Source organism: Heterocephalus glaber, unplaced genomic scaffold (assembly GCF_053883595.1).
Source record: "Heterocephalus glaber isolate CG9 unplaced genomic scaffold, H.glaber_assembly_v1.0 deba00000621, whole genome shotgun sequence".
Taxonomy (NCBI): domain Eukaryota; kingdom Metazoa; phylum Chordata; class Mammalia; order Rodentia; family Bathyergidae; genus Heterocephalus; species Heterocephalus glaber.
Genome location: NW_028258153.1, coordinates 27,554,488 through 27,577,291, shown reverse-complemented (window position 1 = coordinate 27,577,291; position 22,804 = coordinate 27,554,488). Strand labels below are relative to the sequence as shown.

The 22,804-nt window shown below is 44.4% G+C and overlaps 2 protein-coding genes across 3 annotated transcripts in view; one reads left to right on the top strand and one right to left on the bottom strand.

Moving 5' to 3' along the window:
- Positions 1–1,862: 1,862 nt before the first annotated feature.
- Tmem213 (transmembrane protein 213) lies at positions 1,863–7,292 on the bottom strand. 2 transcript variants are annotated; one of them, XM_004851247.4, is made up of 3 exons: positions 6,719–7,292; positions 3,398–3,466; positions 1,863–2,449 (listed from the first exon to the last, which is right to left on the bottom strand). In XM_004851247.4, the coding sequence occupies exons 1-3, from the start codon at positions 6,804–6,806 to the stop codon at positions 2,280–2,282; spliced, it is 327 nt and encodes a 108-aa protein (XP_004851304.1). In that variant the 5' UTR covers positions 6,807–7,292; the 3' UTR covers positions 1,863–2,279. The 2 variants fall into 2 exon arrangements, with proteins under 2 accessions (XP_004851304.1, XP_004851303.1); XM_004851246.4 differs by having other exon boundaries at positions 3,398–3,469; positions 6,719–7,244.
- The window catches only part of Atp6v0a4 (ATPase H+ transporting V0 subunit a4), a 69,930-nt gene continuing 52,720 nt past the window's right edge, over positions 5,595–22,804 (top strand). The window contains exon 1 of the mRNA XM_004851249.4: positions 5,595–5,726. The gene's annotated coding sequence lies outside the window, so the exon portion shown is untranslated. The remainder of the gene's footprint in view (positions 5,727–22,804) is intronic.

Sequence of the window (22,804 nt, the reverse complement as noted above, 5' to 3'; positions counted from 1 at the left end):
TCCACTATTACACTGATTGAACATCTGAGCTTCAGAAGTCATCAGGTTTTTTTGCAGAGTGAATGATGAGTCAGGCAATCCCTTCAGATCCTGTTGTCAGGGAAGTTTACTTAGAGTTTCTGAAAGACAATGGAGCACCTTTAAGTTACTGGCTACTTCCTAGAAAATGTTTCTTCCTATATCAGAGGTCTCTAATTTTTCTTTTCTGTTTCGTGATCTAATATTTCTCTATCTAAATGTTTTCTCTCAGAAGTCTGAGATTGTTTGATGAGGAATCATTTTGTCCCCTCCTGATAAAACCATGATCCCTTCCCTCTCAACCGCACTGGGAGAGTTCTCAGTGATGTGCAAGGGCTGCTCTCCCTGCTAAGTGATGAGACTGCCACTCCCTGAGAGAGCAGTGACCAAACCACCGGATTCTTTAAAGGTTGGCTGTTCCATCTATCTGAGGAAAATGAAGCTTCTGAATGCAGGCTAAGATCATAAATTGTCCAGGACAAGAGCTCATTCATGCATCTGTCCACCTATCTGTCCATGCATCCATCCATCCATTCATCCATCCATCCATTGAGCAAACATGAAGAGCTTACTCTGTCCCAGGAGTGCAGGAGGTGTAGACTGATGGTGAAGAGGCCCATCTACACAGCTGCACCGTAGCAGGCCAGAAGTGTCCATGAGCACCAGCTCCAGGTGACCAGAGGCTGACCATGGAAGGCTCCAGGCTGACCAAGCCTTGGAGATGGACACTGGGGAGTGGTCTTCACTCTTGAGGTGCAGTTGGAAGGTGGCCATCCCCACAAAAGATATGGTAGCAAAGAAGCTGCAGGCATGAGGATGAGCAATGGCCAGGCAATGCCTTCCAGGTGTGCAGGAAGGATGGTTGCACTCAGAGAACTGGGTGCCAGGCTGGGAAGTCATAGTCATCAGGAGCTCCTGGCATAGGCAGTGGGCCAGTGGCAGCACCTGTTCTGCTTGCTGCCCATGAAGGAGGTGGACTGAATAGGAAGATGCCACAGGCAGGGAAAACAGAATGAAATATTCCTGAAAGAGTCCAGGGATATGTTGTAAAGGCCAGAACAAGGGTGCCAGTGGGGAGAAAGGGTGCGGCCAGCCAGCCGTGGGGGACAGGAAGAAAAAGGATGGAGAGCAGGAGAAGGTGGAAGAGGTGTTTCAGGGGCACCTCATGTCTTGAGATGATAGTTACGTCCTTGACTAAGGTCAAAGACAGGAGCCAATGACTTATTTTAAAAATATATTGACCAAACACTAAGTCTTAGGTTTCTCAGCATCTCCCTGGGCACCTAGAAGAAAGCCCTAGGGAAAAAGAGGAGCTGTCCCCTGGGCAATCTCTAGACAATGGAGGTCATGGGGGGTGGGGTGGGCAGAAGCCCTTTGGAGTCAGGTGTGAAGGCAGTGCCTCATTTGGAATCCCTTTTCTTCTTCCATCCCACATTTTTTTGTGGGACTGGGGATTGAAGCCAGGGACTTCAAACTAAGCTACATCTTCAGCACCCCCTGCGTACACACTCTAAAGTCCTTATTTTGAGAAAAGACCTAAATTGCCTAGGCTGTTTTCTGTTTTTGTTTTTGCACTGGGGATCGAACTTGGGACCTTGTGCTTGCAAGGCAGGTGGCAATACCACTGAGCTAAATCCCCCAGCCCTTGCAGTCCTCCTGCCTCAGCCTCCCAAAGTTCTGGGGTTATAAAAGTGTGCCACCATACCTGGCCTGTTCCTACAAGAAACCAGCCTTCTAGGAATGCCTGACTGGAGGGTGTGAATGGAGATTAAAGACAAGACACAGATAATTTTGAAAGAGGGGACAGGGGGCTTTTGCCTCTAGTGGACAAAGAGGCCTAGATGTCTGGCTCATCTTGCTTTTATTCAACTTAGGCAAGGGAGCAAGCAATTAGGTTGATGGAGAATTCATCTGTTTCTCATTATTTGCAAAGTATACCCAAATAAGTCTTTCTCTAAACTAGATCTCAGCTGTTGTTAGCTTCTTCTCTGAAACTTGCTGTTCAGCTTTCTGTTCCCTCCTTTGTGCCCACAGGGAATCCCAGCTGGGCCTCAGTCCAGGGGTTGTAGCTGAGTGGCAGAGCACACGCTTAGCATGTGCAAGGCCCTGGGTTTGATCTCCAGCAGTAAAAAAATGAAGGAGTGAAGGAGTGAGCTGAAGCTTTAGGGGGAAAATGACTTAAACAACAGATGCACTCCTCCTCTGTCCACTATCTGCACAGGGGTGGTGATGGCCATCCTTGGGGCTGCGACTCTTAAGTCTCATGCTCGCAGGTCCTTGGGCTCCTCTGGGGTCAGCTTCATCATCTTGTCCACACAGAGCAAGATGAGGGTGAGAAACCAGAGGCTCCAACCAACAGCGGCTGCAATCCAGCCGTATTCGTCCACACCTGCACGGCAACACCGGGCTGCTTGTGGGCAGAAGTCGACGTCTAGTGGGGAAGGGACAACAAGAAAAGGATTCGTCACACCAGCTCACCAGCTCTGCTTCAGGAAGCAGCAGGAACAAGAACAATGAACAATGAACAATGAACAACGTGAGAGCTGACATTGGAAAACACCTGCTGCGGACCACACACTGCTAAGTGCTTGGCTTATCTCACTGGACATATTTCTCACAAGATGATACGTCTAATTATTATTTGTTTGGTGCTTGGGATTGAAACCAGGTCCTTGAGCATGCCTGGATTTACCACTGAGCTACACTGCCAAGCTCTGATTGGTACAATTATTATTCTTGTTTTATGAGAAGAAACTGAGAATGTAACTTGCCCAAGGTTGCAAGATGGCAGAAGTAGAGCTCACACCCAGGTCTGTGGGAGTCCAGTGGCCTATCCTTAACTAACACATACTATTGCCTATTACACTTCTTTTCTGGCGTCCAGAAGTAAACATATTTGGTCATTCTGTGGGGGCAGGTTAAGGAGGCCCCACTTTAAGCAGAACTTTCTATCGATTAGACGTGTGTGACAGTGGTTGCTTTGTGAATTACTGAGCTCCCTCCCTGAAGATAATTAACTAAAGGATGAACAGAAACGTGCAAAGGATACCAAAACCAAGCTCTTGCCTTGGGCAGTTGGGCTAGTGATTGTTGCCGACGTCCTACTTCTAAATTTCTGCAAGTATTTGAACCTAGGATGCTGACAAGAGGACAGTCATTATAGTCACCAGTGCCAGCGCTCATGAGCCTAGGCTGGGATCAAAGCCAAAAGAGCTTTTTGACCTCATCAAACAGTGCTGGGATGAGCTATCCGGGGCTCAGGAGGCCAAGGCAGGCGGCCTCAGCCATCTGACACTGGTCACCTGACAGCAAGGGCTCTCATGTCCCCTGCCAGCTCCTACACCAGCCCTGGGGCAGAGCAGAGGGCAGGGAAACTTACTGGGGCAGTGCTCCAGGGTCCCTGGGTCTACATGGTGGGTCGTCAAGGTTGAGTTTCTGCTGCTGCTGGCTTCTGAAAGAAAAGACAGGAGACAGTCTCAGGCCGAAGGAAGAGTCCTTTCCAGGCATAGGGTTTGAAATCTTGTTTATAAATTGGTAGTGAGCATTATATAAGTGTTATAGAAGTTCTAATATAGGTATAATGGACTCTTATTCAACAAAGAAAGCTTACTTACTATTAGAAACTAAATGTGTCCCCTCCAAATTCCTATGCTGAAGTTGTAACGCCCTGTAGGTACAGAGATGGCCTATGAAGAGGTGGGTGAGGTTAAAAGGTCATATTGGGGTGTCCCTTATGCAGGACCAATGTCCTCTGAAGAAGCAGACATGAGACAGGGGTGGTGGTGGTGTTATGGGCACAGAGAACAGGCCCAGCGAGGACACTGAGGTCAGCAGAGCCCAAAGAGGAAGCCACAGGAGAAATCAAACCTGTTGACACCTTAATCTTAGACTTCTAGATTCCAAAGCTTTGAGCAAATAGCTTTCCATTGTTAAGGCCCCTAGTCTACGGTGTCTGTTTTGGCCCCTGAACCAGTGAATATGCTCCTCTTTACTTACTGCTATATTCTCATTTGGACACGCTTTATCTTTATTTTTCATTGCTCTTCGGTGACCAAAGGCTTGCTTTGTAGAGCTTTCCAAACACTGTATTTTAGATGCTGCCTGTGCAGATAGATATAGCTAGAAATGACTTTTCTAGCTGGGCGTGGTAGCACACACCTGTAATCTCAGCTCTCAAGAGGCTGAAGTGGAAGATTGTTGCAAGTTTGAGGCCAGCCTGAGCTACATAGTGAATTCAAGACCAGTGTAAAACTACATAATGAGATCCTGTTGCAAAAAAACAAAACAACAAAAAACAGGGTCTTTCTAGTATAAATTGAAACAATCGTTGAAATATCTGGAATGTCTTCTCTTACTATCTTCAATTCCTTTCAAAAAGCTTGAACAAATATTCATAAAACATGACCTTGATTCTTTGTTTCTGATGGTTATAATGTTGTTACCCAGAAGAATAGTTATCAACAAAAATTGAATGCTTATGAGCAAGTCCAGAGATAGCCAGAATATGCAGCACTGAGAATTGTCCCTTGATTCATAAGCGAGGAGGGTGATAAAAAGGAACCTTAGCAAGAATCCAAAAAGTCCGTCAGTTTGGGGAGAGAGGTTGGGTGATGGAGATGACCCTAAGTACCAGAGGAAGAAAAGCCATGTTCCCTCCCATCACTGACAATGAGGTGGATGACCCACAGTGTCTGATATCAATCCCTAGCCATTTGTGCCTATTTAAATTTATTAAAATTAACTTATTTTAAAATTTCTTATTAATACCTATTTGTGACATATAATGATTACATTTATTGTGAGGAGTTGGTACATGTACATAACATATCTTAATTCTTTTTACATCCTCTTAAATTAAAATTCAGTTTCTTAGTCACATTAGCTGCATTTCAAGTGTTCATGGCTGCATGTGGCCAATGGCTGCCATGTTGGAAACATAGCACAGATGTGGAACATTCCTGCCATCAAAGAAAAGTTCTCTTAGCACTAATGCTGGTCCACATAGATCAAAACCAAGAGACTGATTTTTAAGAACATTTCTGGAAATTATACTGCTGCTCATTTTGGTTCCTTGGGAATAAAGAAGGAGGAAGAAGAGGAAGAGGAAGAGGAGTACAACTACTGTGACCATGAAGAAGAGAGAGAATTCTCAGTGCCCCATGGGCTGGCATCAGGATGTGCTTCCTGGAGTGCTTGTGGTCACAGTGGAGGACAAATTGGGAAGAAAGCTATCATTTAGCCAAAGCCAGGAAACTGCTGCCCAGACTAATTTTATGCCACCCAATTTCCAAGCCGCTCTGCTGTCCGGCTTGAGGTATGGTAATTGCCTTGATGCAATCTGGTTGTTACTGTAAATTATTTACAATTAAAGGGCTTAGGGTTTGGTCTTTGTTTTGGAGAAGTTGATATCAACATCTAAATTTTCCTCCTACACCAAATAACTTCTGTGGCCTGACTTTCATCTCCCCTCTACAGCTAGAGTGGCAATGTTTCCCCATCCAGAGCAAGTGAATGGAAAACACCTAGTTAATCAATGCTAGTATTAGGTTAACCCATATGAAATTACCATTTTTATAGGTCAAAAATCATTCCATATGAGCAGTTTTATATGGTTCAAGTGGAACAGCCAGGTGAAAATTCCAGACATCACCTTCCTCCCTGATAAGCAGAGCCAGCTGGGGACTCAGCCCCTGGGGAAGATCCCACAGGTCAGTGTGGTTACTTTTGGCAAAAAATTTATTGAGCCATTTTTACAAGCGAGGTGTTGTAAGGGTAAGCAGAAAAAAATTAAAGTCCCTTGTTTGGGAGGAGGTGAGGCTAGGAAATAAACCAACTTGCTAAAATAATTGCTAACATTCATAGTGTGTTTACTACATACTGTTTTATTGTTCTTTCCAATCAGTCATCTCATTTCCTCTTTGCAAACAAGCCTAGAAGTCACCACTGTTTCTCCTTGGGTTGCAAATGAGGAAACTGGGCACAGAGAGGTGAAGTAATTTGCTCAGGGTTACATAGCAGGTAGTTATGAGAGCCGGGGTGGACTTGGGGGTTGGTGGTTTCGAGGTCCACATCTGCACACTGAGTTCCTTGGCAGCAGCTGTGGGACAGGGTCTGGGATGAGAGTCAGGCAGACTCTGAGGGGGCCTTGGGAGGGGAGGGTGTGTTTGGGCCCCAGGCGGGAGGTGAGAAGATCAAAGCCAGAAGCTGAGGAGGTGCCCTGCTGGGAGGTGCAGGGCCAGCGGGGAGGGCCAGAAGGTGGGGTGAGGTCCTGAGGAGGCTGGAAAGGTGCCGGCAGTGATGGCAGTATTTAGACTTTTTGGCTTAGCAGAGGCAGCCCAGGGGCAGCAGGGACAACGAGCCAGAGTCAGGAGAGGATTGTTGCAGGAGCGTGGGGAAGCCCCGGATCAAATCTATCACTTGACACCAATTTGTAATCTGTAATCTGAACTCTCTCTCTCTCTCTTTCTCCTCTCCCCCCCCCCCCCCAGTCTCGTCCGAGTTGAGTGGAGCATTTGATCCCAGTCTGGGCAAACCTGACACCCCCACCGCTGTTCCCACCCGACTCCCTGCCTAAGCCTTCCCAGAAGAAGGCTCGGTTTCCTCTTCTCTCTGTGCAGGACCAACCCTGCGCGAGGATTCCTCGTCCTCCCCCTGCTACCCTCCCCTTCCCACATGGCCAAGAATAAAGCTCAGGATCTACCTGCGCAGCCTGCCGGGTGGCAGGAGGCGAGGACCAGGGTGAGGAGCAGGGCGGCCTGCGTGGCAGAGGTGAGGAGCCAGGAGCCCATGCCGCGGAGGGAGGCACCAGTCTGGGCCGGCCGTGCAGGTGTGCCGAGCACCTGGTGTCGGGTGTCCGCGGTGCTGTTGAGATGACTCCTATCTTGCAGGAGCTGGAAAACTGCTCTGTGTTGGGGAGAAAAGAGGGGGTGGAGCCAAGGAGAGCTCTCCAGTCACAGCCGCTTGCACCTGGCTAGCAGGGAAAGCCCACCATGCTGGTAGGGAGGAAGGAGGGCGAGTCCTTTCCTTCCGGAGGCAAAATGTGTCCTTGGGGACGAGTTTGCTGCCTCTTCCATGTGCAGGGAGAGCCGATTTTCTGCTCCACTCAGTCCAGTATCCACTGAGAACCTGCTTGTGAGCTGCACTATGTAAAGTCCACCAAACCCTGCCCTTGAAATGCTCTAGCTGCAGGTGCATGGGAGGACCCAGAACAGCATTTTGGGAAGACTTGGGGAGGACAAAGTGCCTTGGGGCGCTTCAGCAGGTGGCTATGCCTGCTGTGAGATGTTTCATGAAGAAAATAGCATTTGAGTTTGGTCAGGGTGGATGAATAGGATTTTGACAGGTGGAGAGAAGAGGGCATTGTGGGTAGCAGGAGGGGGTGGCCAGAAGCCCAGAGGCAAGGTAGTGCTCAGAGGTCCACTGTGATCCCAGTACAAAGAAGCGTAGGTGAGCCCAGGACAGGGAGATGGAGACAGGAATGCAGAATTGGAGAGAGCAGGAGGCTGTGCCAGGCTGGGGAATCTGAGGCAGCCAGGTGCAACAGGGGAGGCTTCGGGAAGATTTTGAGCTGAGCAGTAATTGTATTAGAACTCTGCTTCTGGTCTACAACATCTACTGTGCTGTCCCCTTATCTATGGGGGTATCTTCCAAGCGCCCCGTTGATGCCTGAAACTCTGGGTAGCACTGAATCCTAAAAATACTAGGTTTCCCCCCATGACTACGCATTCTTATAACAAGGCTCGATTTCTAAATTAGTTACAGTGAGAGGTTCACAACATAACTAACAATAAAACAGCAATTATGAGAATAGGCTGTAATAAGCATTATTTAAAACTTTTGGGTTGTTTCTTTCTGGAATTTTCCATTGAATATTTTGGACTGGAGTTGACAACAGGTAACTGAAGGTACAGGAAGTACAACAGTGGGTAAGGGGACCACAGCAGTGTATTGAAGTCTCCACGTGTCCAGAAAGCATCAGCCTAGGCATGTGAGGCTTGCAGTTGCCTGAGATGTGGTCTCTGCCCTTTATGAGAGCATAGTACCGCAGGGGGACTGAGCAGGGGAGAAGGAATTTTGATGCACTATGGCAAGACTGGAGTATGGGTGTCTCCCACAGTTACAGGAATGTAGAAGAGGGAATGATGAGATCTGCCAAGAGGTGCAGGGAAGGAGGCCCAGGGGAAGGGACTTTGGGTTGGGTATTGAAGTCTGTATGTGCAGATGGGAGTTGTTGGGCTTGTCAAGTAGAAAGAGTAGAGCACACAAAGGTGAGAGGGTTGTCTCAACTGGATTGCCTTGGGAGCTGTACAGGGGAGTAGTAAAGCACACCTCTGGGTGGGTCACAGAGGTACAACCCTGGGTGTTCTTTCAGTCCTTGGTCCCTTCCTCTCTGCTACTGTTCCCCTGCTTTGCTTCTGGGGTGCTATGAACTAAGCATCTTTGCTCTGTCACTCCCTTCCACCATGATGTTTTTACTTTGGAGCCAACCAGCCATGGACTAAATTCCCTGAAACCATGAACCAAATTAGACCTCTCCTTCTTTAAGTTGTGGGTGTTGGACATTGTGTCCCAGTTATGGGAAAGCTGACTAATACAAGCCTGGTAAGAGAGTGAGGGATGGATTCCAGCTCATTCAAAGCTATCTGGAAGGACATGCTGGCCACAGGCAAGCCCAGAATAAGGAGGTCCTATGGTAGTATGGCAATAGGCAGAAACATTTTCTTCTGATTTCTCCAAAGGCACAAATTTGGGGTGGCTCTCTGTTCCACGACTTGGGGATGGAGCAGAGGTGCTTTAGGAAGGAGTTTCAGGCAATGCACAAAAGTCCAGTGCAAAGCCTGCCACTAGTTGGACATTCATCACTGGCCAACGAGTTCTGACCAGAATGTTCTCAGCGTTTCCCAGCAAACCCCACAGTGAATTTTGTAGGCCAGACTGATTTATCCACTGCTGTTCCCTCTGGTGCCACCTGGATACCTATAAGACTTTCAAAAGGTCTCTGGAATGTCTGAGACCTGAAAGACATGTTCTTAAATCCAAAATGTGAAGTAGAACAGAAATAGCAAACAGCTGGGCAGCATAAATAGTTATTACACAAGCAAAGATAATTTGTTTCAAATGTTTAAATGCAAACAATACAGGATGGGGTACACTTTAATGTTTGATGTGAGCAGAGCACGTCCCTCTGAAATGATGCCAGCCAGAGAGACATCCCCAGATTCTCAGTGCCTCACCTGGGGCTTCAGTGGAGCCTTGAACAGTGGCCCCAGTGTAAACTGATGGCAGCCTGCCCTGTCCTACCAGGGCAGACTTCTTGGCTAAGGAGTGGCCCTGGAGGGGAAGGATGGGGTCCTGTCCCCTACCCCTTTCTTTCACCATTGTTGTTTGATTTGAGAGTCTGAGATTAGCTGTTAGTGGGACAATTAAGAGATTAAGAGACAAACACTCGATTATCAACAGATGAAAGTACTTCTGTCATCCTAAAGTGGCGTGGGCTTGACTGATACTAATGACTCTTAGCCCTGAAAGAAAGGGCTGCAAAGCCATGGTCTTAGAAAAATGCCAGCATTAGCTGTTTGTAGCAGGTCTACAGTTAAGAGGCCACGGAGCTGGTCCGCTCACCCTGTAACCCTCTCAGAGAGCTGGCACCAAGTTTACTTTGGAGGGTATACCAGGAAGTTGAATCTCTCAAAGCTAAATATTCTGCAGAGACTTTCTCAATTTTTTTTTCTTTTAAGGCTTGAGATAGGTATTTGGCTATACGTAAAAGTTGTTGGGTATGGTTGCAGAGGCCTATAAGCCAGCGCTCTGGGAGGCTGAGGCAGGCAGATCACAGGTTTGAGTCCAGCCTGGACCATCTAGGAGCTTAATGAGATCTGGTCTCCAAAAATAAAAGGGGGTGGGGTGGGTAGAGAATGTTCCTCAGTATAAAGGCCCTGAGTTCAATCCCCAGTACCAGGGAAAAAGAAAAAGTCTAGGCCAATTATGTCTATGGCCAGGCTTCACGGTGGTAGTTGGAGTGGGATGTCCAAGAAGGTGGCATTCTAGGACCCTCCATGAGTCCAGTTTCCTCTGTGTCCCTGATAAAATTTCATCTCAAGAAAAGATGAAGGCAGTGTGCTTCCTGTGCTGAAAGATTAAAACCCAGCATTCTGTGGCTTGGAGTGGCCAGCATCTTTTAGGTTGAAGATGTTTCTTTCTCCTTTGATTCTGATAGGTCCCTCTCTTACCTGTCTATCTCTGGACTTGAACTTGGGGCTTTCATTTCCAGTTAATTCAAAATCCATTCAAAAGAGAACTGTGGCCCAAGTATGACTATGCCTGCTAGCCCCTGGCTTCTATCAGAGATGGGCTTGCTGCTTCTTGCCTTGTGTGGCTTTGTCAGAATATAGTTCCACAAAATCCTGCCAGGCTCTGGTGCTCATGGGCTGGAATGTTAGACCCGGGCCTGGGCAGTGTTTAGCATGTGGAGGAGTTGAGCCTCAGTCACTGCCCTCAGGGAAGGAGCTACAGTTTGGACAGAATGTGCTTATAAGAAATTGGACAACTGCAGATCCAACCTTGATTAGGCCTCAGAGTTGACAACAAAGCCAGCAAGGCCTGGAGCCCACCCTTTGGACTCATGTTTGAACTGTTCCCAGGGTAACTCTTTTGGCTTGTTTAATTCATAATTGCAGTGGAGGGTGTTGGTACTGAGAGAGGGATTAACAAGACTGGAGTCTCCTGGTAGCTAAGGCCATCCTCTGGGGCCCTAGTCCCCGCTCATCTCCTCTGAAGTCTATTTATCATTTCCAAACATGGAGGCTTTCTAGTTGTGTGTGTGTGTGTGTGTGTGTGTGTGTGTGTGTGTGGTGCTGGGCATCACTGCTGACACCCTCAGCCTCTAGTTATCTTTTTGTTTGTTTTGAGCTTAACTGTATTGCCTGCTGTAAACACATTTTGATGATTTCTATTTTTTGCGTTTGTTAAGAACAATCATATGGCCAATATTTATAAATGTTTGGGAGAGCCTGAAAAGAATGTGACATGCGGTTGTGGGTTCGCTGTTCTACATGTGTCCATTAGATCAACAGTGCTAATTGTGTGGCTCAGAATGTCTGTCTCTTTCCTGTTTCATAAATATTTGGCCAGCTCATCTTATTGAATACTGAGACAGATAATTGTGGGTTTCTCTCTTCCCTATAGTTTTGTCAATTTTTGCATTAAATATTTTGAGTGGGCAGTGAGATGTGTACAAATATAGAATTGACACCTTTCTGGTGAATTGAAACTTCCATGAAAAAACGCTTTATAATAGCCCTCCTGACCTCTAGCAATGATTTTTGTTATAAAGTTGCCTTTGTCTGTTACTGCTGTAGCTCTGTCTCCTTTCTTTGCTTTGTTTTTTGTGTTAAATTACCATCATTTTACTTTCAACTTTTCTAAATCATATTATGCTTCAGATGTGTATCTTATTCTTTTTTTTTTTTTGGTACCAGGGATCAAACTCGGGACCTTGCACTTGGGAGGCAGGTGGCAGAACCACTGAGCTAAATCCCCAGCCCCAGATGTGTATCTTATAAAAATATAGTGATGGATTTTTAGAAAGCACAGTCTTATCATCTTTGTCTTTAATTTGAATGGTTTACATTGAATGTTTTACTTACATGTTTATGTTTAAATCTATCATCTTACCAAGTTTTCTCTAGCATTTTCATCTGTCCTATGTTCCCTTTTTCTTGTTACTTTTGGCCTGAGTTTTTGTTATTGCATTTTTTAGACACTATAACATACATGTTGTTTTTTTAAGACAGTTTCACTATGTAGCCCAGGCTGGCCTTGAACTTGTGATCCTCCTGCCTCAACCACCTGAGTGCTGGGATTACAAGTATCTGCCACCCATGCCTAGTTACAACATGCATTCTTGACAAATGAAAATCTAATATTAATTGATATTTTTACCATTTTCACAGAGAATGTAAATATTTCAGAACTTCCGTTGTTTATCCTGATTTTTATACCATTGTCACCATGTATATTAGCTAAACAGCTGTTCCTCTACTTATGAATGGGTTACATTCAATTAAACCCACTGTAAGTTGAAAATATTGTAACTTGAAAATGTATTTAAAGGGGCCAGGGATTTAGCTTAGTGGTGCTACCGCCTGTTTCACAAGCGCAAGGTCCCAAGTTCCATCCCCTGGTACCAAAAAAAAAAAATGTATTTAATACAATTTAACCTACAGAACTTCATAGCATAGTGATGCACTACACTGCAGAGTGTTGGTTTTTTTCTTCTTATGATTGTATGGCTCCCTGCCACTACCCAGTATCTCAAGAGTATTGTATGGCATTGCTACTCCAGGAAAATGTTGAAATTCAAAATCTGAAGAATGGTTTCTATTCATGGCATATTGCTCATAAAGAAAAAGAAAAAACTTAAATCAAACCATTGTAGGTCAGATGTTGATATGCATACTTTTAAGCTCAGTCATTATTATGGTTATTTTCTAAATGAAATTTATTTAAATTTAACCACATATTTACCAGGATATTGCCTCAATTCTTTCTGAATGTCTGGTCTTCCAACTGTGACCATTTCCCTTCTCTGTAAAGAATACCTTCTAGTATTCCCTCAGTCAAGTAATTAGTGTTCTCAGTCTCAATCTAGGTATGATTGTATTCTTCCCTCATGCTTGAAAATCATTTTCATTGACTAAAGAATTTGAGGTTGGAGATATTTTTTCTCTAGTGCTTTGAAAACATCATTCTATTTGATTCCCATTGTTTCTTTTGACAGCAACCTATCTAATTGGTGTTGCCCTATAGATAACTTGTTTCTTTTGCGCTGTTTGTTTTTAAGATTTCTGCCCTGTCTTTGGTTTTCATGCATTTTACTTCTTATCTGTACTCAGATGTGGATTTCTTTTTATTTCTCCTGCTTTGGGTTTTAGGAAATTGAATATGGAGTTGTATGTCTTTCGTAAGTTTTGAAAAGTTCTCAGCCATCAAACACTATCCTTTTCCCATTCTCTTCTTGACTTCTATGATTCCAATTATAGATTTTAGATCTTTCCACCATATCTTCTAATTCTTTATTCTCTATTTTTTTAATTCCTTGTGCTTTATTCTGTATATTTTTTTCCTGGACTATCTTTTTTTGTTTTGTTTTGTTGGTACCAGGGATTGAACTCAGGTCCTTGTGCTTGTGAGGCAGGTGGCGGAACCACTGGGCTAAATCCCCGGTCCTGTCTCACTATCTTTCACTAAATCTCTTAACATCTATGTCTACTCCATGTTGTAACTATTCATCGGGTTCTTAACTTCTGTTAGATAATTTCCATTTAATTCTTTTTAAATACATTTTTGTTCTCTGCCAAATAAATATTCAGTCTCTATTTTTATCTTCATAAACAGAGTGAACATAATTATTTTAAAATCTGTGTCTAATAACTTCGATGTTTGCTACCCTTTCCCTTATCAGTCTGTTTCTATTGTCTGTTATTTGCTAGTTTTCATTCATGCGGTCTTGTTTACTATGTACCTGGTTACTTTTTATTGTGTGAAAAATTGTAATTACACATAATTATTTTTAGAAACAACTTGAGATCTGAGATGATGTTATCTTCCTGTAGACATGATTTTTGTTTTGTTTTGTTTTGTTTGGTTTGGTTCTTTAATCAGGTTCTTCAAATAAAAAAAAAAAATCTTCCACCATATCAGGTACATTTTTTAAAAAGAGTTTTCCACAGGAAAGCAATACACCACAGCTGAGCAGATAGACCACATTTTTCATTTCATTTTCAATTGTTGGGAAAATTTTCAATGTTGGGGAAACTTCTTTTTCACTGAAAAAAAAAATCATGAAGTTTCAAGTTGTATATGGTACATAGACTGCTTGCTGACCTTCTCTGTCCTTGGGTGTGAAGGCCTGTGACAGAGTGTTCAGACCCACACAGGAATGCTCAGGATGAAAGGCCTAGAAACAAAACAGAATAAAAATGCCACAGAATTTCAGTCAGAACCTCAAGATCAGAAAGGGACCTAAGAGGCCATCCAGCTCAATCCTTACCCTGGTTAAGAGTGCTCTTCTAGGAAGAAAGTGGTGAGCCATAGAGTTTGGGATTTTTTGCCAATCCTGTGTTTCCCCAGACTGTTACTTTGCTTCAGCTCAAATGGCCCCAATGACTTGTTTCTCACTGATTTTAAGGCAACCAGTTTCTCTGTGGCATAGCTGTGTTAGCAAAGTTAGCGAGTTACTAGCATCAAACAGGCAAGGACATTTTAAGGTGAAGTTAATGGACAATTAGAGGGGAGGGTGTTTTCAGCTCCATAGCTCCATGACTTGTGATCTAGGCTCCCCACAATTTTCAGTCTTAGAGTTTATGCCACCAGCTCTTTCTGTTGGCACAACAGCATTTGAGGTCAGATTAACTTTTTGTTTAGCAAACAGAGATGTGTGTTCCCAAAGAGTAACTTTAAGCTAAGGTTTTGGGGAAGTAAGGTATATGTTTGTGATCAACACTCAGCCAGTTTTTCTTTCCAGTTTTGTCTGTGTGAAACTGAAAGCGAGCAGATATTGAGTCAAGGATCGTTGGCCCTGACTTCTCAGCATCCAACTTCTCTCCTGTGTAACCTTCTGGCTTCTGTCATTCTCTGCCTCTGCCTCCCTCATCTTCTCTTGTTCAGGTTGTCCACAGTCCCCAGGGGAACATAACCAAACTGTGTTAGGACTTGTTTCCACATGGCTGCTTCTTGTGTGACCTTGGAGAAGTCAGTAACCTTGCAGTGATGTGAGCCAAGCAATATGGTGGGGTTCTCTAGGAGAGTGACCCAAAAGGGAAAATCCAGGGGTGTGTTGCTTCTATCTTTTATAGGAAGACTTTTGTCTGCTGTCCTCAGAATTCACTGATTCCCAGGGCTGGGATTTAGCTCAGTGGTTCCACCGCCTGCCTAGAAAGCTCAAGGTCCCAAATTTGATCCCCGGTACAAAAAAAAAAAAAGAATTCACTGATCCCAGAAGGGTTGTGCCATGTATTTCAGCTAACACAAGGGGTGATACATTCTGTGAGAACCTCCTAGAAAACTACACGCATGAAGCTAGAAGACTCTGAGAGTGTTGAGTTTTGTGTTCTGCTTCCTGATCTGCTACCGATTAACTGCAAGACCTGAGGCAGAGCACGTTACTGTGCTGGGCTTCTGTTTCTCATCTCCAAAGTGAGGGAATTCTAAGTCTTCTTTCAGTGGTACAATTCTATGACTCTGCACTCAATGTGGAAATTAAATAGAGAAAAAAGAGAAATAAGCAGTTCAATTTAATTTTTTAAAATGAGAGTGGAGGTCGAAATTGTGAAAAGGAGCTAGTGTGGTCTGGGGGAGATATTCCTAAGGGAAAGTTGAGAGTCTCCATGCCAAACTCTGGCATGCTTGTCTCTCTGTGATGAGAAGTCATTTTCCTGCTTCTTATTTCAGTTAGTCTGTGATGAGGCAAGCAAAGGAGGAATGAAAGGGGTGTGAGGCAGCTCTGCTGTGGAGAGAAGAGGGGCAGAGAGCAGCCTGTGTGTCAAGGAGGGCTCTGTGAAGATCTGCTAAGGAATGAGGTGGTCATGCATGAGGGGTGGAGGTGGGACGAGGTGGATTGTGGAAGGGAGAGAGGTGTCCATAAGACCCACTGGGATTGTGGTTCGCTTCAGGTCCTGATCTAGAAAAGTAAATAACTGTGAGGGCCAAACTGACATTGGATGGCACCAGTGCATACCCAGTCACATCATGGGGATGTCCCTGGCTAGGAGGAAGTGGGAATTCCATGGCAATGATGGGCCTGGGTCTGGAACGTATCAATTTTAAAAAATGTTTATTAGTACATTTTTGCAGTCTATAATGATTGCATTCACCACTAGAAGTTGGTACATATACTGAATGCATCTGAGTTCTTTTTATGTCCTCTTCCTCACCCTTCCTCCCCAATCCCTCGATCTCTTGATTCCCTTTCCATTTGCAAAAATCTCTCCCCTTGTTTCCAATTATCTGTCTTTTATTTTGCTCTTTAATTTATATACTTTGGGTTTCTCATACAGGAGAAACCATGTGATATTTAAACTTGTGTGTTTGATTTATTTCACTTTTAACGTTGTGGTCTCAAGGCAACATACATCAGTTTGTCCTCTGTGTGCTGATACTTGAACTCAGTGATAATACTAATATCAGTGAATGGTAGTGTGTGTGTGTGCACGTGCGTGCACGCATGTGTAGGGGACAAAGTTGAATGTCATTCTCTCTCTTTTTAGCAACCTGAAAACACTCTTCTGTCTTGAGCTCTTTCTCTCCTTGTGTATGTTGTAAAGGATCACAGATGGTGGGGTCAGTACCTGGCTTAAGTGCATGATAAAATCAAATATTTGAATGAAGATGATCTGGCTGGAATTCAGTTCAGAAAAATTAGATCCTGTTATGGAACAGTTGGATTGCTACTTTCCCAGCTAGATTATTATTTCGGGATCGGATTCCTTGTGAGCCTGTTAGCTTGCTCTCTACTTATCCTTTCTTCATTTTCTAAATTATGATCATCTCCTGTAAATTGATCTTGGTTGTTGTGCAAGATATCTATCTTCTTGATCCTGGCTGGGTACAAGCATCTGAGGGCACACGAGGCCCTCTGTGTACGGGGCTGTGAGTAGAGGGCTCATCTCTTCAGCCGCTCAGCATCCAGTTTATAGAAAGTCCTCAAGGCACATAAATGCCTCACCAGGGACCTCCAAGAGCAAATGTGAAGTGGTTACAGCTGGAAGTGTCCTCTAGTGTTGTCTAGAGAAGAAGAACAATGGTATTAAACACGAAATCTCAAAAACAATGGTTTGGTTTTTCTGAAGATTGACTCAGCTCTATGAAAGTTGTTTCTCTTAAGACCTATGGTACATCTAACTGAAATTTTCTTTCAAAGTACTTATTCAGTTAGGGGTTTTGAGAGTACATGAAAATATACATATATATTTAATTACTAACTGGAGAACTATTTGCTCTTTTAAAATGTCAGTGAAATCAGGCACGGTGGCACAAGCCTGTAATCCCAGCACTCTGGGAGGCTGAGGCAGGAGGACTGCAAATGGGAGCTCAGCCTGATCAACTTAGTGACTTAGCAAGACCCTGTCTCAAAATTTAAAACAAAACAAAACAAACAAACAGTGTGTGTGTAAAAGGATAGGGATGTAACTCAGTGAGAAGGCCCTGGGTTCAATCCCTAGTATGGGAAAAAAATCAATGAGACAAAAAAATAAGAGTGTACTATCTGGCTTTGGGAAAGTCATTTAGCTTCACCATGTCTCATTTTTTTTTTTTTTTTGCAAAAGAGTAAATTGGACTAAATCTTTGTTTCCCACTGGAAACCCTTTTGGGAGCCAAGGCTGTGTCTTGTTTCTTTTCTCCCTTTTCCTCTCTTCTTTCACTCTTGAGATTAGGCTATTTACTTTGTTTTTGGATAAACTAGATTGTGGTTGCTAACATTTTACCTGTCCTAACTTTGCACAAGTCAACAGTGCTGGGAAATGTTGCGTATACAAAACTGACCTCAGTCAGGAGGCTCCAGAGATATTGAAGCTTTGTGTGGTTCATAGGGATTGCCCCAAATGTCCATAACAGATAAGGAAAGCAGAAGTTGTCATTCTCTGGTGTGCTGTGCAACTGGCATTCACTGAATTTTGGGGGTGATGTAGTGTCTCTTCCTATAAAAATAAAGCAAATCCTTCATTTTTCTCTTCACTTCATTTGCTCTTCAGCCACTGTCCTGTTCCATCCTTTCTCTTCACGGCTTGTGGTTTTGAAAGAGTCGTCCACTACTTTTTGTATAGCGAATCCCATCCTTGTCCATATGGCCCATCAGGACAAGTTTTCTTTCACCCAGCAAGGCCAGCAATACCCCTTCATGGTCCTAACTCAGGGATATTTCAACCTGTCAGCCCTAGGTCCCAACTTAAGTACGTAACGATCTCCATCCCTTACCCTTTCACAAGATATCAACCTGGTCCGTTGCACTGATGACATTATGCTACTTGGACCTAGTGTGTAAGAAGTACCCACTACTGCAGACTTATTGATAAGGATCTTTGTATCTGAGAGTGAGAAATAAATCAGACTAAAATTTATGGGCTTCTACCTTAGTGAAATTTCTAGCAGTCTATCAGTATGAGATGTGTTGAGCTATCCCTTCTGATGTAAAGGAAAAGTTTTCAAGTGTTCATATCTGATCCTTCTACAACCAGGAAAGAGGCACAATGCTTAGTGGGCCTTTTTGAATTTGAAAGCAGTGTTCCTCATTTGGAAGTGTTACTCCAGTCTATTACCAAGTGATCCCAAAAGCTGCTGGTTCTGAGTGGGGTCCACACAGGGGAAGATTCTGCAACTGGTCCAGGCTGCTGTCCAGGCTGCTCTGCTGCTTGGTCCATGTGATCCAGCATATCCAGTGGTGGTTGGAGTGCTAGTGACAGACAGGAATGCTGTCTGGAGCCTTTGGCAGGTCCCCATAGGTGAACTGCAGTATAGGCCTTGGCATTATCCACAAGAAAACGGCTTTTCTTTTGAGAAACAGCTCTTGGCCTATTGGCTTTAGTGGAGGCAAAAGCTTAACCATGGTCCATCAAGCTACCATGCGATCAGAGCTGCCCATTGTAAGTTGGGTGTTATGTGACTCACTGACCCAGGAAGTTGGGCCCGTGCAGCAGTTCTCCATCCTCAGATGGAAGTGGTGTATATATGACTGGCCTGAACTCACCCTGAAGGCACAAGTAAGTTCTGTGAGGAAGGGAATCAAATGCCTGCGCTGCTGCCTGCCCTTTCTCAGCCCACACCTGTGGCCTCTTGGGAAGCTCCCTATAATCAGTTGACTTTGACCTGAAAGTGGACAGGTGCTGTGTTACAGCCCCACTCTGGGACATTGAAGGACAATAGTGAAGAAAAATCTCAGCAGGCAGAACCTTGGACAGTGTATCTGGTTAGCGCTTTGCTTGGAAGGAAAAATTGGCCAGATGTGTGTGACTGACTGTGTGCTTTGGCTGGATGGTCCAAAAGTTGGAAGGGATGTGATTTAAAAAATGGTGATGCAGTCATTTGGGGAAGATGTGTATGGATAGACCTCTCTAAATGGGCAAAAAGTGTGATGATATTTCTATCCCATGTGAAGCTCACCAAAGGCTGACCTCAGCACAGGAGGATTTTGATAATCAAATGAGTAGGATGATGTATCTGTGGATACTCGTTAGCCTCTTTCCTTAGTCAGCCCTGTCATTGCTCAACGGGCTTATGAACAAAGTGTCCATGGTGGCAAGGTTGGACATTATGCGTGGGCTCAGCAACACTGACTGCCCTTGCACTTCGGTCAACCTGGGTGTGGGGCTGTTGCTCTGAGCCCAGTCTGCCCACAGCTGAGAGCAACACTGAGCTCCTGATTTGAGATCACTTCCCAGGATTGTCAGCCAGCAACCTGGTGGCAGGCTGATTACACTGGACCACTTCCCTCTTGGAAGGAGCAGCATTTTATCCTTATCAGCATAGATACTTATTCTGGATATGGGTTCACCTTCCCTGCATGCAGTGCTTCTACCAAAACTACAACCCGTGGATTCACAGAATGCCTTATCCACTGTCAGGGTATTCTGTACAGCATTGCTTTGGCTGCTTCTTGCTGTTGTTGTTCCTCTTCCTTTAAAATTTTATTTATTTATTTATTTATGGTGCTGGGGATGAAACCCAGGGCTTCACACATGCTAGGCGAAACACTTTACCATTGAGCCACCTGCCTGGCCCAGTATCACTTCTGATCATGGTGCTCACTTCACAGCAGACAGAGCACTGCAGTGGGCTCATGCCAGCGGAATTCACTGGCCTGATAAAAAGGCAGAGAGGCCTTTTGAAGACTCAGCTCCAGTTCCGGCCAGGTGCCTTGAAGGGCTGAAGCAAGCCCTCCAGTTTTCCCTCCATGGTGCTGTTCCTGCCATAGCCAGGACTTACAGGTTCAGGAGCCAGAGAGGAGGATGGGATTGGTGCTGCTCCTTCTGACTTCTAGTGGTCCCTGACCAAAATTCTTCTCCTTGGTTTTGTGACTTTATGCTCTGGTGGCCTAGAGGTTTTAGTTCCAGAGAGATGAAGGCTTTCTCCTGGAGATACCACAATAATTCCATTGAACTGGAACTTAAGACTGCCACCCTGGTACTTTGGGCTCCTCATGCCTGAGTTAGTAGGTCAAGAAAGGAGTTACAGGAGTGGCTGGGATGGTTGGCCTGAACCACTGAGGGGAAGTTGGACTGCTCTTCCACAGTGGAGGTGTGGAAGGGTCTCTGGAATGCCAGGAATTCATTAGGGCATCCTTGAGTCCTGCCCTGCCCTGTAAGATCTATGGAAAACTGCAACAGCCCAATCTAGGTGGAACTGTGGTGTTCCTTTCTGCCCTCAGGAATGAAGACTGGTTCTTTAACTGCCCCATACAGAACACGACCAGCTGAAGTGCTTGATGAAAGCAAAAGGAGTACAGAGTGGGTAGTAGAAGAGGGCAGTTAGAAATACCAGCTGTGACTGGCGACAGACGCAAACACTGGAATTGTTATGAATATTCTCCTTGTTTTGTTATTTTGTTATCAGTGCATTTGTGTGTATACATACACGTCTACATATATTAAGCAAATATATTTATTTTCTTTCTTATTCCTTTGTCATGTAACATAAGATATCGCCTTGACATAAGTATTGATTTTACATCCTAGTGTTTAAGTTGTGGGCTATGAGGAGAAAGGCAAACACCACTCAAGGAGTTTGCTTCCTAATTTAGGGGAGAATCAGTGCATTTGTAGTTGTATCGCACTGGGCAGAACAATGACCCTGTTGGTGTCATCCCCCACCACACACACACCAGCACTGGGGATTGAACCAGAGTCTCAGACATGCTAAATGTGTGCTCTACCCCTGAGCTGGAGCCGACTGCCTGTTATTATCTTATTTGGAGATTAAGCCTGATTTAATGAGATGTGTATGGGAGTCAAGCCAACTTGGCATGATTAATTTTATCCATCAACTTGACTAGGCTAAAGGATGCCCAGGTAGCTGGTAAAATTCTTCTGGATATGTCTGTAAGGGTATTTCTGGAAGAGATTAACATTTGAGTAGAATGAGTGAAAATAGATGGCCCTTGTCAGGCATGATGGCGCATGCCTGTAATCCCAGCACTTGGGGAGGCTGAGGCAGGAGAATCATGAGTTAAAATCCAGCCTGGGCTTTATTTAAATTATTTATTTATTTATTTAGTGACTTAGTGACTTTAGTGACTTAGCTTTATTTATTAATTTAGTGACTTAGTGAGACCGTCTCAAAACTTGAAAATAAAAATAAGAAGAAGGGTTGGGGATGTAGCTCAGTGCAAAGACCCTGTGTTCAATGTCTAGTGCTACAAAAGAAAGGAGGGAGAGATGGAGGAAGGAGGTAGTGGTGGTCCTCGCCAGTGCTGGAGGGTGTCATCAAATCTGTTGGAGGCCCAAATAGAACAAAAAAGTAGAGGTAGAGGAATCTGCTTCCTATTTAAACTGAGATGTTTCCTTTTCCTGTCCTTGGATGGTAGACAGCTCTCCTGGCTCTGCAGTTTGCAGACAGCTAATCTGGAACTTCTTGTGTGAGCCAGCACCTGTGTGCTCTGTGTGTGTGTGTGTGTGTGTGTGTGTGTGTGTGTGTGTGTCCATACATCCTGTTGGTTTTTTCTCTAGAGAACTCTAATAGATCTGCCAACTATGTATCCTGTTGAATAAAATGTCTCTGTGTCTTGGCGCATTTTCTAATTAAATTGTTTTGAATTACTGATGAAGTTCAAGGACTCTATAAATTCTAGCGATAAGTCCTTTATCGGATATGTGGCTTGCAAATGGTTTTTTCCCCCCAGTCTTCAACTTGTCTTCACATCCTTTTTTGTGTGTGGATGGATGTGTGGTACTGGGGATTGAACTTAGGGCTTTTGCACCGAGCTACATGGTCTTTCACAGCAAACAGGTTTTTTTTTTTTAAATACTAGGGATTGAACCCAGGGGCTCCTGCATGCTAAGCTGGTGCTCTACCACTGAGTTACATCCCTCACACTTTTTGTTTTGAAACAGCATCTCACTAAATTGTCTTGCCTGGCCGTGAACTTGCGATCCTCCAGCCTCAGCCTCCTAAGTAGTTGGAATTACATGTGTGTACCATTGTGCCTGGCTAAAATAATTTTGGGGATGATTGGTGATTGAACCCAGGGCCTCATGCCTGGTAACCAAGTGCTCTTGCACTCAGTTAAATCCCAAGCCCAAAAAGGTTTCTTATCACATATTTTTCTAATTTTTGTGGTGCTTTGGACTGAACCCAGGGCCCCACACTTGCTAGGCAAGCGCCCTTGCACTGAGCTATACTCCAGTGCTCGCTTCAGCAGCACATATACACGGAGCTGTACTCCAACTATAAATTCACTTTTTCTTTTGTGGGTTGTGCTTTATGTGTCACACCTAAGAACCCTTTACCAGGCCCTCTGGTCTGAAATGTTCTACTGTATTTCTTCTAAAAGTTCTATAGTGTTACATTCAAAATGGACCTGTGGGGCCAGGGATTTAGCTCAGTGGTGCCGCTGCCTGCCTCGCAAGCCCAAGGTCCTGAGTTCGATCCCTGGTACCAAAAAAACATAAATAAATAAAATGGACCTGTGATCCACTTAATATTTATTTATTTATGCAGAGTTGGGGATTAAACCCAAAGCCTCCTGCAGGTGAGGCAAGTGCTCTACCACTGACTTACACCCTCAAGCCCTTGAATT